This window comes from Eleginops maclovinus, chromosome 8, assembly GCF_036324505.1.
Source record: "Eleginops maclovinus isolate JMC-PN-2008 ecotype Puerto Natales chromosome 8, JC_Emac_rtc_rv5, whole genome shotgun sequence".
NCBI lineage: Eukaryota > Metazoa > Chordata > Actinopteri > Perciformes > Eleginopidae > Eleginops > Eleginops maclovinus.
In genome coordinates this window covers 4,698,826-4,714,471 of record NC_086356.1, presented here as the reverse complement: position 1 = coordinate 4,714,471, position 15,646 = coordinate 4,698,826, and the positions used below count along the sequence as shown (strand labels likewise).

The 15,646-nt window shown below is 44.9% G+C and overlaps 1 protein-coding gene across 1 annotated transcript; it reads right to left on the bottom strand.

Annotated features, from left to right (window-relative positions):
• Window positions 1-53: 53 nt before the first annotated feature.
• akna (AT-hook transcription factor) lies at window positions 54-15,279 on the bottom strand. The gene is given in 25 exon segments (XM_063890015.1): window positions 54-1,098; window positions 1,229-1,355; window positions 1,563-1,655; window positions 1,790-1,903; window positions 2,066-2,176; window positions 2,276-2,400; window positions 2,785-2,913; window positions 3,334-3,484; window positions 3,588-3,823; window positions 4,018-4,124; window positions 4,241-4,490; window positions 4,658-4,807; window positions 4,907-5,067; window positions 5,537-5,675; window positions 5,760-5,878; window positions 5,955-6,014; window positions 6,098-6,198; window positions 6,364-6,399; window positions 6,402-6,510; window positions 7,408-7,482; window positions 8,639-8,823; window positions 8,826-8,941; window positions 9,026-9,731; window positions 10,190-10,793; window positions 15,170-15,279. Coding segments are annotated over 24 exon segments (4,023 nt in total). The 5' UTR covers window positions 10,563-10,793; window positions 15,170-15,279; the 3' UTR covers window positions 54-848.
• Between the last annotated feature and the right edge of the window lie 367 nt (window positions 15,280-15,646).

The window sequence follows — 15,646 nt, the reverse complement described above, 5'->3', positions numbered from 1 at the left end:
TGAAGACTCTAGTTTTTATTCTTGAAAACAGTAAGGCACACAAACACCAAATGTTCTAAAGTGACCTTTTATTTGGCTCCTTAGGGAAAGAATTTCCTGAAAATGTAAAAAAAACTTGTACAAAACAGATTTAGAAATGAGCAAAAATGTAGATTTCACCTAAACAATCACAACAACAATCACAACAACAATCATAGTAAACAAAAGCCATAAAAACAGTTTGAGTCCACTTCTCTTTTGTATAAAAACATAGCTGTCCAGTTACAGTATGGTACACCTACAGCTTCTTATAAACTGTTGAACAAACCGGTCCGGAGTGGTCTCTGGTACGGCCTCTAGAACATCACGTCGAGTGCATTTCATTTACAGCGCAGCATGCTACAGTATCGACATGAAAACAAAGCTTATACGCAAACTCAAATAACACTCCTGAACGTATGTTAAGAATCACAAAAACTACATTCACATGATTAATAAACAGAGTTGCATGATCAATAAATAGCTCAAAGTAACAACTGCTCCATGACAGCCAAGTATGTCATTTCTATGACAGATTTGAAATTAATATTATTGCTGAAGAAACAAATGTATGTTGGCCACCTGAGATTCAGCCTCTGTGATTTTACTCCAATCTGTTCCTCAAAACTGTCATCTACTGTGAGTCATTCACTCATCATAGACCAAAAATCTGAACTATTCCTTTACATATTGCTATTTGAAAAGTGCCGTAAACAAAGCTACAGTAACAGTTTTTTCTCCAAAGACAAGTTACAAAGAAGGGAATGGTTGAGGTGTTTTATTGCGACAGTCCTGCTCTCCCTCCCGGGGATGTAAGCTGTGAGGTCAGGCTAGAGGCTGCAGGACTGAGCGAGGAGCTGCTGGTAGTGCAGGCCGGACGCCAGAGAGTGAGCCATGTGACCGGAGGTGTGCTTCATGCTCCGAGCGGCTCTGAGGGCCCTCTGCAGAGAGCTGTCCACGCAGCGCTGCTTATCCAGCGACAGAGAGCGCCTCCTCCTCCTCACCTCCCTGCGACCCCTGAACCCGGAGGACTTGCCTTGGCTGTTGCTGGGAGACACATAGAGGGGCGAAGAGTACAACCTGAAGAGAGGGTAAGAATGAAACAAATACATTTAATAATCAATCCAAACTATCTTTTAGTTGTTGCTGAAATCTTGTATTGAAATCTCCTGAGGTGTCTGTGTGTATGCTGAGAGGGCAGGTCACCTACAGGAGGGGGGGCGGCCACACCGGCATATACTGCAGCAGAGCAGGAGGAGCTGCAGCTTCAAAGTATCCGCTCCCCTCCGCTCTGTGGGGGGACTCGGCTGGCTGGCAGGTTGTGTGTGTGGGGGGGTCTGTGAACAACAGCGCAGGTCAACACTTCAACTCATTTCATTTCCTGCAGGCTGAACTGATGTGATCCTGAGCAGTGACCGAGCAGAACCAATGCTGCTGACAGTCAGATCTGACGTGGTTTACATCATCAATACACAGGGCCTGGGGGGTTATGAGATGACTGTGTATGCCTCTCTATTAGCAGCTCTGTTAACATCCTCTCTCACCTGGCTCCGTGCTACTGTAGGGTCCACGGCGTCCGCAGTGAGGACAGTGAGGACAGCGAGAGTGAAGCGGCTCTCTGTCACCACCGACTGGCCCTGAGGAATAAAACCAGCAAGCATTAAAGAAGACAACTGCAGCATTGTTAAGAAATCAAAAGTACATTTTCTCAAGTCCAGTAACAATAAATGCTTAGAAGGAAAAAACTAAAGGATGGAAGAAGCCTCCTTACTTTCAGATCGCCCTCGGTGACCATGTGACAAACACTGAGGACAGAGAGGAGCACGTCCTCTGCTGTCAGGAACGTCTGCTGCTGACACACCAGGCTGCTGCTGCCCTGCAACACACACACACACACACACACACACACACACACACACACGTTGAGCTCCTCCCAAAGAAGTTACAAAAAGACTGTAAGCTGTCAACACTTGTTTTTATTGAATGTCTGTATCGGCATGAGCAGAACAGCTATGCATTCAGTCCTAGTTCTATGTATGTATGATAAGGCATCTGCCGGCAGTACTTGTGCGTGAGCGCTGGCTGTCCGCTGCTGCAGTGGATGTTTGAGTACACCGGGACACCAGAGGCTGAGGGGAGGGGGGGTCTGAACCTGTGGCTGAAAACAAAGAATTGTCATGCATTAAATCTCAACCTGCTCTTTGCTCTTAGAGGAGTGTGATGCTTATGTCTGTGTACAATCAAGCCGGTGCCTTACAGATGTCAGTTGTTGGCGTGTGTGCAGAAGGCGGTCTCCTCCGGGTTGTTCTCCGCAGTGTGTACTCCACATCCTCAGGCGGTGAGTTTATTCTCTCCCTGACATCACCCCGTCGCTCCCCTGGCCTAAGAAATGGGAGAACATTTAGAACTGTCATTTTATAGCATGGTGCTTTGTTTGATGATTAAGACATATCCCATGACCAGTCTATGTGCTTTTCACATTTTTGCTAAAATATTTGGACTTTCAAATGATTTTTTTCTCATTTTAAAAATGTCAGTTTTTATCTGATATTTCTGAAATAACTTCCTTTTGTTTTTCTAATATATTGGACGTACTGTACCCTGTTTTTGTGCTATTTTCAGCACTCTATGTATGAATGCCTTGTATACAATGTTGTTTGAACGGATATTCAGTTTCTCAACTCCTCATAATATGTGCATACTGTGTGCATAGGTCAAAGTGTCAGCGGGCCCCTGGGCAGTCTCCACTGGGAAATAGAAACCAACCTGATTGGAGGGGAGGAGGTGGTGTGCTGAGCCGAAGGAGCTGCTCTCAGAGGCCTCTTATTCCTCAGACAGCTTTCAATGCTCTCCCTCAGTCGGCTCATCTCCACCTGCAGCGTCTGGATTGCGTCACTAAAACAAACACACACACACACACTTTAAAATATCATTAAATAATCTATGTGTCGTTTATGTTTACATTTAGTACGCGTGTCTAATTTTCACCACCAAGGCCAAACAGTAAATTCCAGTAAATGTGCCGGTCAGTATCTGTGCAGCTGTCCGTTCAAACATACACACACTGTTTGAAAACTGCCATGCAATAACACACCAGCACGCAGGAAACCACACAGTACCTCCTAATGTGCAACCACACTCAATAGCAGCATGTTCTGGAATGAAATGCATCAGGAATATGATGAGGGAGACATTGAGGAAGGCTTTAAATATCCAAACATTTTATTCTTATTCGTCTGCAGGGAGACATGAACCTGGCCATGTTTACTTTGCACAGCTATCGCCATGGCAGCAGCTACTGCCACACACACTCACTTGCGATTCGCAGCCTGACTGGAACTCAGTGCTCTGAGAGGATCGTCATGGTGACCCAGTGCACTAGTGAGGGAGGGGCTCTGGCTGGAGTCGTGGAGGGAATTGATGGATTGTGTGAAGTGGTCGTTCAGTCTGTCGGACACAGTGAGAGCTGCGGGGACGCAGGAGGACCGCAGGTTAGAGACACATACATGGAGAGAAGACATCAGTAACACCATAATAAGAGGACCTTATCAACACTCTCAGAGACTCACAGCTGTCACTGTCCGGTCCAAACTCACTGGTCCCACTGTCGGCTCTGGTTGGTGCTGTCAGAGGGACGCAGCGCTTTGGGGAGAAGGAGAAGATGCACCTCCTAGGCCCCGGTCTGCTTCTCCTTGACCTGGTCCTATTGGGCTCCATCGCCGGGTGATTTTGCAACAGTGGGGAAGCAGGAGACGGTGCTGAGACCGGCACCATCTGAGGAATCCTCTCCTGAGGCACTGACACACTAGGAGAAATCTCAACGTAAAATACCTCTCCAGCAATAGACTGTATAATATAAACACATGAATAATGAGGGGCTTTAGAGCTGTAGGGTCATCAGTATGCTGTGTGTGTGCCGGGGTGGGGGTTGGCTCAGCAGGTGTAATTTATGGTGCAGTTAAAGTGTGTGGAGGCACAGAATGTACCGGACATCCTCACCTCTCTGCTGCCCTCTGGTGGAGAGGACTGGCAGCTGCAGCAGGAGTCAGACGGCTGCTCTCTGAACACACAAACCCACTGTCCGTCTCCGGAGAGATGATCCCATCCTGATCAACACGGAATATTATGCAACATATGATATTGTCTGTCATAATCAACACATTTTCCAACCATGCCATAGATGTCAGAACATGTCATTGTCAGATTTCAGAATGAGGCTGACCTGAGACAGCACTCTGCTGCTCCCCGTCAGGACTTTGGAGTTCCTCCTCTCCAACGCGCTGATCTCTCCCAGACTGCTCAAGCTGCTGCTGTGGGACTTTCCCACCTCCAGCCTTCTCCTGCTGCTGGGGGGATGAGCGGGGAGAGTGGTGGTCAGGCTGGAGGCGCTACGGGGAGGAGGACTGGACCTGCTGCTCTGCGGTTTTTTAGTGCAGACAGGAGGAGAGTCCTGACGGTCCGGTTTGAATTTCCTGTCAGCAGAGAGATCATTAAGTCCAGTGGAGCTACAGAAACGAGCTTCTAACCAAACCATATCTGTTAATGTCTTTTTTTATACATATTATGACTTTCTTCAGTATCATTTTACTATTCAAGATTAAAAATAACAACATTCAGACAGAAAGTAAGTAAATGTTACTCTGCTGCGGATGTGTCCAGGTCTTCTAGAGCCCGTTTCTCTGCCTCCTCTTTCCCAGGCTGCATGTTGCTCCTTAAGGCAGCAGGAAGAGGAGCTCCTTCCCTCCGACTATGGTCTAAACGACTGGAAAGCTCTCCTAAGCTTTGGTAGCTAGACAAGAGGGAGGAAATATGTAAAAACACAAGAATATTGTTAACCTCCTTCCACAATGAAGACACATTTCACTCTTCAAAACCACTGTCGCCTCACCGATTCATCAGCGGGGCAAAGTGTTGTTCAAGGTGTCTGTGTTTGCCGTTCTGAGCTTTGAGGTAGAGAGTTTCCTCTTCTTCTTCTCTCTCTTCACTCCCGGCGCTCACCTCCACCTCCGCTGCGTCTCCTGGATCAACCAGCACAGGCACAGCCGGGCTCTGGAAGGAGAGGAAGTTAGAGCGTTATGTGAAATGGCAATAAGTTAAAAGCTCCTTTTGTTGAGTTCAAAGAGGGCTTTGAGACGGGGAGGAATAGACAATAGAATATCATTTTTTAAATCAGCACTAGGACCAGCTTTAGATCGATAAAACATAGATAGTATCGGAGGAGGAAACCCTCTTTAATTGTCACACATACATGCACACAGCCCACACAGTGAAATTTGCTTTTAACCCAACCTAGTACTAGGAGAAGGGGGCAGCTATTGCACAGCGCCCTTTAGGGATACTAACTTCTTCAAATAGCAATTATTTTGACAATTTTGTTCAAATAATAGTTCAGTCTACAACATCTTGGGAAATAGCCAACATTATCCACAACATGTGTACAGTTTTGTTTACATCCGAAGCTTCTATTGTGTTTTATAAATAAAGTTTTGTCTATAGATACAGAGAGAGCTGATGGTACCTGTGTGTGAGTTTCTCCCCCCACAGAGGAGCCAGATGGTGGAGAGGGAGGAGCCTCATAGGTGAGCTGCTCCTGCTCCACCTGCTCCTTCAGCTCGTCCATACGCAGCCCACACTGAAAGACCAGCCCCTCCAGCTCCCTGTAGGATCACATTATAAAATCAGAGTGCACAGAGGAGGGGGAGATAGATTTCAGCTGAGAGATTTTTCTCTCGGACCCTCACCGGTCACGGTCAAAGTAGCTGTCCTCTGCGCCTCGCTGCTGCAGGAGTTTGCAATCATCCCTGGCCAACAGGTATCCCCTCTCCAAAGAGTCCAGCCCCTCAGCGAGCTGCGAGACCCCCTGGGGATGAGCACGGCTTCATTAGAGGAGGGGGCTTTAAGATGTCATTCTTCTAAATGGTTTAAACTGTTCTTACCTTCTTCTGTTCCAGAGGTTTGAGTCTTTTGCTCTTCAGGAGATCCTCAAAAGTCTGCATCTGAGTGAAAACATTAGTATCTGTATCACATCATCAGCATGTACACTCTACTCTCACTGCTGACAGTTTGAAGCATCACGGACCTGCTGGAGGAACTTGTCGGCCTGATTGTAGAGAATCCTGGCCAGCTGCTGTCCCACCTGAGGGTCCGGGCTTTTTGTGGAAGAACAGGCTGATGGACTTCCTGTTGTTTGACACACAGGTGCAGAGGGAGGAAGACAATGCGAGCTTTAGAGAACGGCAGCTAAATAGTAGATGAAGGCAGCACATGTTCTATATCAGGAGAGAGGTGGCTAACAGGGAAGCTAATCGATTTTTAAGATAAATGAAATTGAATAAAATGATGTACTCTGTTGTCCATTTGGATGGAGAGAGGCAGAGCCTCCTCTGCTCTCTGGGCCTGAGGGAAATCCAGCACCATGACCTTCGAGGAGCCCTGATTTGGTCCGGACTGCACCAAGAGGCCGGGCTTTGGAGGGTCGGAGAACAGGTTCACCTGGTGGAGATATAAAAAAAAGTCTAGTGGTATATTGGAACATCTTTTACTTTGCATAGAGGAAACGTTTGAGGAGTTCCACATTTAGATCCCTGCTCAATTCTGCTGGGCTCTTTCTCTAGAAATGAAAACCTGAGCAACAGTCCGCATGGTACTGCCAAGATGGAGATGAGACTTGCTCGACAAACAGAGAGTCGACACCCCCATCTAGTGTCATCTAAAAGTATGTTTTCATTTTCACAGGAAAGACTGAATATTTGAACAGAGCTGTGTGATATAGGGGTTTGATAAACACTGTTTGTTAAAGGCAAAGTGATCTAAAGACTAAAGAAAATCCCTATTAATCATCACTAATGAACCACCAGAGTTGTGTGGCAGTGGCTGAGCAAGCACGTAGTATAGCGAGGCAAAATGCCTGGGTCACAAAGCTCTATACACAACCAGAGAGAGCTCTAACCCACCAGTGATCTACATAACCCTTTAGGGAGGCGGGGCTATCTTTATTTTACAAACCAACCCAACACATCCCACTCATTATGCTTTAACACATAACGGGGTTGAATTGAACTCACAATGAATAGAGGCCCCTCCTCTGCGAGCAATAAATCCTGATGACCTTAACCTGACCTCAACAGTCCCTTTAAAACACACATTTTTAAGATGGTGCTTCAGTGTGCTGGTGAAGGAGATGGAGGAGATGCATAGACCCTGGTTGGCTCTTTTAATTGGTGCTGATTGTGGAGCGCTGCGGCTCCAACAGAATGTACTACTCTTCCCTTCTCTGCTGCTCTTTCCTCTCTTTATAACCTCTCTTTCTTCCTAATCCTTTAAAACCCCGCACCACTGCACATGGATTCATATTGAGATAAATGACAGCCTGATTTCTAGATGAACTACCTTGGATTCCAGACGCAGGCGATCAATGGTGTTCTCCGCCTCGGCGTACTTAGTCAGCAGTCTGTAGTAGTCCTCCTGCAGAGAGGGGAGGGGGGTAAGAGGAAGGGAAGAGAAGCAAAAGTCTTTTGGGCGGAGGGAATGAAACAAGGTGTAGTGTTGGGTCTTACTCATAAGTTTGACACAGATACACAGAGTAGACACAAAGTATTTCTTCCCCCTGAGGCTGTTTTCCATCGTTTGGTCCCATTCATTCCAATAAAGCATCGACGCTACAGCTTACGATCATATCTCAGACCAAAGCGAGCTACCAGCTTTGTGTCAACAGTTTAAAGTACACCATTTCCTGTGCACAATACCTGGTCCATAAAGGAATAGTTTTCCCAGTTTGGTGTGGAAGAACTTGAACACCTTTGGGATGAAAGTGGCCAGCAGTAGCTCAGTCAGTAGGGGCTTGGACTGGGAATCGTAGGGTCTCCGGTTCAAGTCCCCAAACAGACATGAAATATGGAAAGTGGACTGCTACTTGGAGAGGTCCCAGTTCACCTCCTAGGCCCTGCTGTGGTGCACTTGAGCAAGGCACCGGACACCTCCAATCCCCCCTCCCCATTGCTCCGCGGGCACTGCACAATAGCTGCCCACTGGACTAGGATGGGTTAAATGCAGAGGACCAATTTCACTGTGTGCTCTGCTGTGTGCATGTATGTGACTAATAAAGAGGGTTTCATCCTCTGATTCTATGAACTGGAACCCCTATTGTGTCCCTATAACCTCACATCAGAGCTGGACCTGACTGATGCTCTTGTGGCTGAATGGAAACAAAAGCTGCAGCAGGTTCCAAAATCTGATCGGATGCTGTAGATGTTTAAATATTTCACATGTGGGTTTTGATATACTTTTGTTTACGTAATGTACAAAAAATGAACTCAAATTGTGATTGTGACTGCATTAGTGTGCTGAGGAGATGACCAAACCTCTTTCAAAAGACATTGTTAGTCGAGTCATCTGACATACGTACAACTTCAAAATCACCGGTATTGAGAATTTCCACTTGTTGGATATTAAATAGGGGGACAAAACGTTGTCTTTTTAACTCTCACAAGACCCTTAAAATGCTTTCCAAACATAAAACATGACGCTAGAGTAAACCCAGCCCTCATAGATTATCTTAAAGCTTTGTTCTAGCTCAGATCAGCCAGCCTATCGTAGATGCACTCCCAGCCTCTGACAGTACCTGGAGTTGGTCGAGCAGCGTGGAGGCCTGCTGGCGGGATCTGAAGTCCTGAGGCACGGTGGAGTTGAGGGCGCTGGTGGTTGGTTTGTCAGAGTCTGATGAGGCAGGATGTTCCTCAGTGGTGTTCAGCAGGACTTCTTTCACAATGTCAGCGGGGGATTTGAAGACGAAGAGGGGCTCAGGGACAGGGACTCTCTTTTGGAACAGCGTCTACTCTTAGGAGGGGTGTAACCATCTTTGGGGAAATAGACCTTGGGCTCCACGCTGGAGAAGTCTGGTGTGCGGTAACTCAGAGGCCCTTTCCTGGAAATACAGTATAAATCATGGTGAGTGCGATCGTGATGTTTGGACCGCTACAGCGTAACGTGTGGTAAAGAAATGTCTCACCTGGACTCGTCCACCTCAGCAGCATTACTCCTGGCTCTGGGTATCCTCGACCCTCTGTTAGGACTCGCTGTTTTATGTTTGAATTTTAAGGACTTGGCTTCAGGCGATAGCTGCCTCACCCTCCTTGGTGAGGGAGTTGGCTGTTTACCAGACTTATCCTGTGCCTTTAAGGGCAGTTTACTCACTCGACTGCAATGATTTGAGGTTCCTTCTTCAGCAAACATGTCTGCTGGCTGAAGAGAAGCCCTGGGCTTTACCTCAGGACAGCGAGGACTGCACTCGAGGCTCCGGTGTGATTCTGGAAGACTTTCAGTGAAGCTGATGTCTGGAAAGGTCTCTGCGTCAATGCCGGGGGCAGCTGCCATCTCCTCAGGGGTGAAGTGGAGACGATGGGGGAAAGAGGGGGCTGTGAGAGGTGAGGGAGGCTGGGATATGTGGCAGTGGTGATGGGAGACTCTAACAGGTTCCATCTCTAACAGGGGAGCACTACACTCAGAGAGGAGCTTCTCAATCTCTTCTTTGGAAATATTGCGATTGGTAGTGCCATCGTTTTCTCTCTTCCTGACACTCCTCTTCCCTGCTTCATCTCCATCTTCCTCCTCCTCTGTCAGGTCCATGTATTTGTCCCACTCAAAGACACAGTCTTTCCCCTGCCTGACCTTCTCATCCAATATTTGTGCTTTAAAGCTTCCCATCAAGTCCTCAGCTGCCAAAAACATGGAGATATGGAGAAGTGTGAAGACAGGTTTCAACACAGGGAAAGCACAAATCCTCTCTTACCAAATAGGAGTCATGCTTGTCTAGCTTCTAAGGAATCTACGAGGCGTTTGCGAGTTATACATTGAAATTGAAGAGAGTATACTGGTGTTGCCTAGGGTTGGGAATCACCAGGGTCCCCACGATACGATACTATCGCGATACTTAAACCACGATACGATATATTGCGATATGGCACATTTCTGTATCAATTATTTCCCCCACCCTTAATAACCAGTAACATCAGGACAAAGAAACCAGCAGTAAAACAGAAAGGAAAAGTATCCAGATAGTTAATATCCACTGAACTTGCTCTACATTTCAAAAACTGCTAAACCCCATCCACACAGAGTCCTGTTTTCATTATTGATATGTGACCTTGATGTAGGGATTCAAAAGAAGACTCACGTGGGGACAGTGATATGTCCTCTCCTGCTGATTCGGTGCGGGACAGATGTTCACTCAGGTTGTTACTCAGCTCCTCAGGTGTCTCCCTCTCATGGCCACTAGGGTCTTCCTCTTCCGGGGTGAGGGGTCTACGGTAGTTTGAATTACAATCTGCCTCTGAGTCACCAACCAACCCTGCTTCCTCCAGAGCTTCAGACAGTCCGATGATGCCGTTCTCGTCCACCTGGCTGTCAAAGTCGTCGTTTCTCTCCGCCTGTTCTTCATCCTCATCCTCCCACTCCTCCTCAGATATTACAGAGCTGGGGGGCGAGGTGCGGGCCGGGGCAGGGGTCCAGAAAATAACCCCTGCTCTGGTATTTTTCCTCGTCTCCATTCTCCTTTAGGCCTCAGCTCTGACCTCAGTTGGTCTTAGCCCGGCACTGTGGCGTCCTCCATCTTTTCTTGTTGATCTGACTCTGCTGGGAGGAACATGTTCAAAGCCATGGCTGCAGAAGGTTACGGATAGCAGGACATGTCAGGAAACTGGTTACAGTCCAGAGGTAGAGGAGGCTAAAGGAGGACAGTCTTCAGTCTTAGAGTCGGGGAGATCTCCTAAACACTGTTTCTGAAACACAAAAAGTTATTATCTGTTTAGTATTTTTATCCTATTACAGCACAGGGTGGTCCGAGCCTTGATACAGCTTTTTGAGAGGAACAACCTTTTACGTAACTAAACCAAATGTTTACAGGCGTTAGAAACCGTTATCATTCATTCTTGTTGGTATGGATTTAATAGAGAAAAATAAAGTGTACGGAATTTCCCTGCAACGATATGCTCTTGTTTGTATCAGTGTCGACTGTGACTCTCCTTGTTTTGTGCTGAATGGTTCAATTCTTAGACAACAGATTCATTGATCATCATGAATCAAAGAACAAATTGCAACTTTAATAGTAAGAATAATTTCATGCAGTGCGTAATAACGTGGCATACATGTTATGCCTTAAAGCAAGCCGATGTGTGTTTCAATGTTCCTGCGTAGATGTAATTCATGTGGGTTATTCAATTCCTTTTGCACTTGCCCTGGTGTCAGTACAGTCACAGGGGGATACATTTTGTCTGACATCTTACTTAAGACGCAGCACTTAAAGATTAGTTTCCAAGGTGAAGTAAAGTCATTGATGGTCATTTATGTTATTACCCCTTCTTGTATCCTGTGCTGTCAGCTTGCACAACTCAGTCTTTACAGTGAACATACACATCTTATGCAGATTGGATAGGACTGTTCATTCTCATTGTTACATCAAGTCCCCCAAGAACTGGCCCCGAGCTGCCACGCTCACTATGGCAACCGCACAACATGAAGTCGCTGTGCTTATCAGCGCCTGTAATAAATCTTTACATAAAACCCAGAGCCTCACACCAAAGTGCTTTCTAAAGTCATCTCAAAACACATTTTCAAATGTCATCAAAGTACATCAAGTCCATCTCTAGAAAAGACTTAATAATGGAGTGTAAAAGCACCAATTCTACATAATCTATTCATCATTTTATATTTTTTAATAGAGAAAGAGGGGATGACAGTGCCTGAGTTTTTCTGTGGGCTCCGGAGACAAACCCCTGTACTTGGCTGTGGATACTGATATGGGCACTGACCTACCTGGCGTCCCCTTTTACAGATTTCCTGAGATATGTGCACATATTTTCACCTTTTTAAATGGTGGATGGAGAACCAGCTGTCGGGATCAGATAAACATTCTTGATTTTACATTTTGAGAAGCAGTATCAGCAGCGGGCAGATGAAAAACATCACACCAGAATCAGAAGCGTTATTATCAGGAAATACTGCTGTGAAGTTAAAGCTTAAAGGACTCTCTAAAAACAGCACATTCTGAACAGTAGCACCTCTCATTTAAAGGAGTGGTTTCGATGCGTCTTTGTCTCTTTCATCAATATCCCAGATTACTGCAAGAAGATTATTAGCCGGATGCTTCTTACAGTGTCTCTATCTAACACACACACACCTCACAAACAAACACACATACATCATCAGGAGAGAAGGCTTATTTTTTCACTCAGAAAGCCAGACACACTCCAGCAGGCTCAGTGTGCAGGACGGACAGACCCACAACACGCTGTCTCTACAGCCCTTTCATTCACAAATCAGCAGAGAGCCACGCCGGCCCACATGGCAAACTCACCATGCATTTAAAGTAGACCACAAAGCTCAGTGGAAAAACAACTTGAGAGGTAGAAAACAATAACCTGAGAATAGAAATGGATAGAGCTCACAGGCATTATTTACTCTTTTCCTCCTCTAACACACCAGAATATCCAGGGACTCAACACGAACAGTTAACCTCAGCCAAGAGAAAACAATGATAATATGTGCAGTTGAAAAAAACGAAAAGATATTTTTACTTTACTTGAACGTCTTGATTTTGTGCAGCTATATGCCTGTGCTCCCTTATTTTAATGAGTAAATATAATATAATATTACACTACATTGATACGATAGCAGCAAAAACTGGTTCGGTTATTTTGCAAATTAAGATGTCCCATGCAAAGCTGATGCATTTAAACTACTAAACTGTATATTAATTAGCACAAATAAGCTTCACCTTAACTAGCTATACTACTGCAGATACAGCTAAAGAGGACCGGGTTCTTCTTTGGTACATTCCACAATGTATTTGTAGCACCTACCAAAGGCTGGAATTCAGTGTGTTTTACTGATGCTTCCTTAATTCCAGGAAACTAAAAATAAAAACAGTCCATAATATACAGTATATGCCAACATAGAAGTAAAACATAAAATATTTGGGTATTTTTTCCCAAACTCAGGTATCGTGAGGTATCCAAAATATAATTTAGAGAGCATTTTGACTTATAAGGAAAAGCACAGGTGTAAATAACATTAGCTAAGATGGCTCTACTTTATTTAGACAGCTCAATGTGCACTGTAGTGTTTCGACTTCTGCTTAATAACATCTCTAAATACTTCTGTGTGTTACCCGCTCTGCCATCTTTTACTAAACTATTACAGTTTGGCGGTACTTTGTTTCTGTTGGACACAGACACGTGTTGGGCTTTAACAGTTAGCAGAGCCAGCAGCAGCTTTACTATACACAAGAGATCAGACAAAGCAAAGAAATATCCTCCATCAAAGACTTTCTAAGTTTTCCATAGATTTCTGATTTCTGATCTTCTCTTCGGTCAGAATAAAGCAAAGAAACATCTCACCTGTTGCTCTGTTCATGCTCCCTGCTCATTCCTGGAGGAACTAAGGGTTTATCTCAGCCGCCAGATGGGGGGAATTAAGCTGCTCTAAAGCCCTTAGAGGGCTTCAGCGATTGTAAACAGACAATGATCATCAGTATACCTCCAGGAAAGAGGCTAGCTCAGACAGAGAGGCTGTCAAGCCGGCTCAGGTTGGACAGGTGGGGTGAAAGTATCGGAACAAGGGAGAGAGAAAGAGAAAAACAACGACAGATTTTCAGGCTCTACTGTCATCCCAGTCCCACCGAAGCTGTCGTAAAACAGACACTACCTGAATTTTCACAGGAGGACCCCGGGTGAATTCTGAGCAGATTGTAGCTGGAGCAGCTCCACAGGCTGGCAGAGCGTCAGCAGGTTGTGTGTGTCCTGTTCTGGACGGCCTGGTGACTAATACAGCTAATCTTCTTACTGACAAGACTCAGTGCGCAGAGGGAAGGACTGCCTGAATAAAACTGTGCAACTATTTAATATCAACCAGGATTCATAAGCTGAATGATAGATTCCTGAAATGGTATCATTATAGGAAAATGCATCCATCTATAATACTACTCAGTTAATCATTTCAGTAATATAATCATTTTCCTGTCTCAGCATTATTTTGTGAGGATTTACTTCATTGTTATTTATTGAATGTCACTGTGAACTAAATGTCTTAAGGTTTGGACTGCTGATTTTACTCTGGCTCTTTTAAAAAAAAAACAATTTCCTTTTATTTTATATGCTGAGCATTAATTGACAAATAAATAATGTTAAGTCTATAAAATGTATTAATCAACTAAAAAAAAATCAACATGTTAAGTGACATTGATAAAGCTGCTCATTTTAATGACTTGATTTAGAAATAATCAACCCTACGTCTGGCCCTTAAAAACGTAAGAGAGAAGCAGATTTCACTATTAATTTGCTGAAATAGCAACTTAATATAAACTTCCATTATTTTAGTCCTGTTCGTGCACATCAAGCATCTCATTCAATACCATTTAGTGATATATATATATTTTATGTTTGACTAATGTTTACCTAACTTTGACAAGTTGTTTCAAATTTCAACATCACAATCAGTTTCCTGCAGAGTAAACATGTCGTCATGCCTGGAGACAGAGGGGTCTCTTACACTGAAGCCCACACACTCTTGGCCAAAGTTTCAGGGACACTAAAGCCACGAATCAACTCATGTCCCATGCCTTACAACCACAAGAAGCCCTGTGGTAGAAGGACTTGCTCAACAACTGCCCAAGAACCAGTCAGGCTGGAACACATAGCATCAATATTTTTCACTTTTGCAGACTATGCACACAGACCTAAATCAAACTGCTTAAGGTGAAATGAACTTCCATAAGACTTTTGTCAACATTGCAAACGTACCTCATACTGCGGAGGGACACATCTTCAGAAGGCAGATCACAGCAACGGGGGTCGGTTGCCTTGAAAACCACAAAACTTAAGAGAGGACCCACCCCCGTGTCACCATGGCACACACACCACAACAAACCCCCACACCGACCGTAACAGGCTACTGAGGTTTCTTCAACTCCTACAGCTTCATTAAACTCAATTTCACTGAAAATGAAGTGTAACGGAGTAACGTAAAGTGTAACTAAGCTAGGTAACAGTCAGTGCCAGTTTCAAAAGTTGGTTATCGTTACCACTAACTCTTGACTTAACGTAAACACAAACGTAAATAACCCACATTCAGACACATTTCTACCTCATATTGTTGGTACCTTAATTCTGTAGGGGCCACACGACTCAACTTCTCCAAACAAAGCCTGGGTTTCTGATATTTAGGAGGGTAATTATCAGTGTTGTGTAGTATGGCACTGATTTAGCTGGCAGTATTCGCCCGTCAAAAAACAATATGGGATATTTTCCGTCCTGGGTTTAGTATTTCAGGCATGTTAAACCTTCTTATCGACCTTATAAAATCTTTCCCTCTATACAAATTGTAGCCCTGACTCTAACATTAACCTTTCCTAAACTTAATCTGAACATTATCATTTCATTTGTGGAGTTTCTTGTGGAACATGTTGCCTGACAGGCAACGTTCAGGACAAAAGAACGCTCCTTACCAGCTTCAAGCCAAATACTGACTGATGATTGGCTATGAGGCTACATAGGGGTGGGACTTCACCTAGGCTTGTTAATACAAGTCTAGGGGTTGCAGTATGAACATGCAGCCACGAGAGGGCGCACGTTCCTAA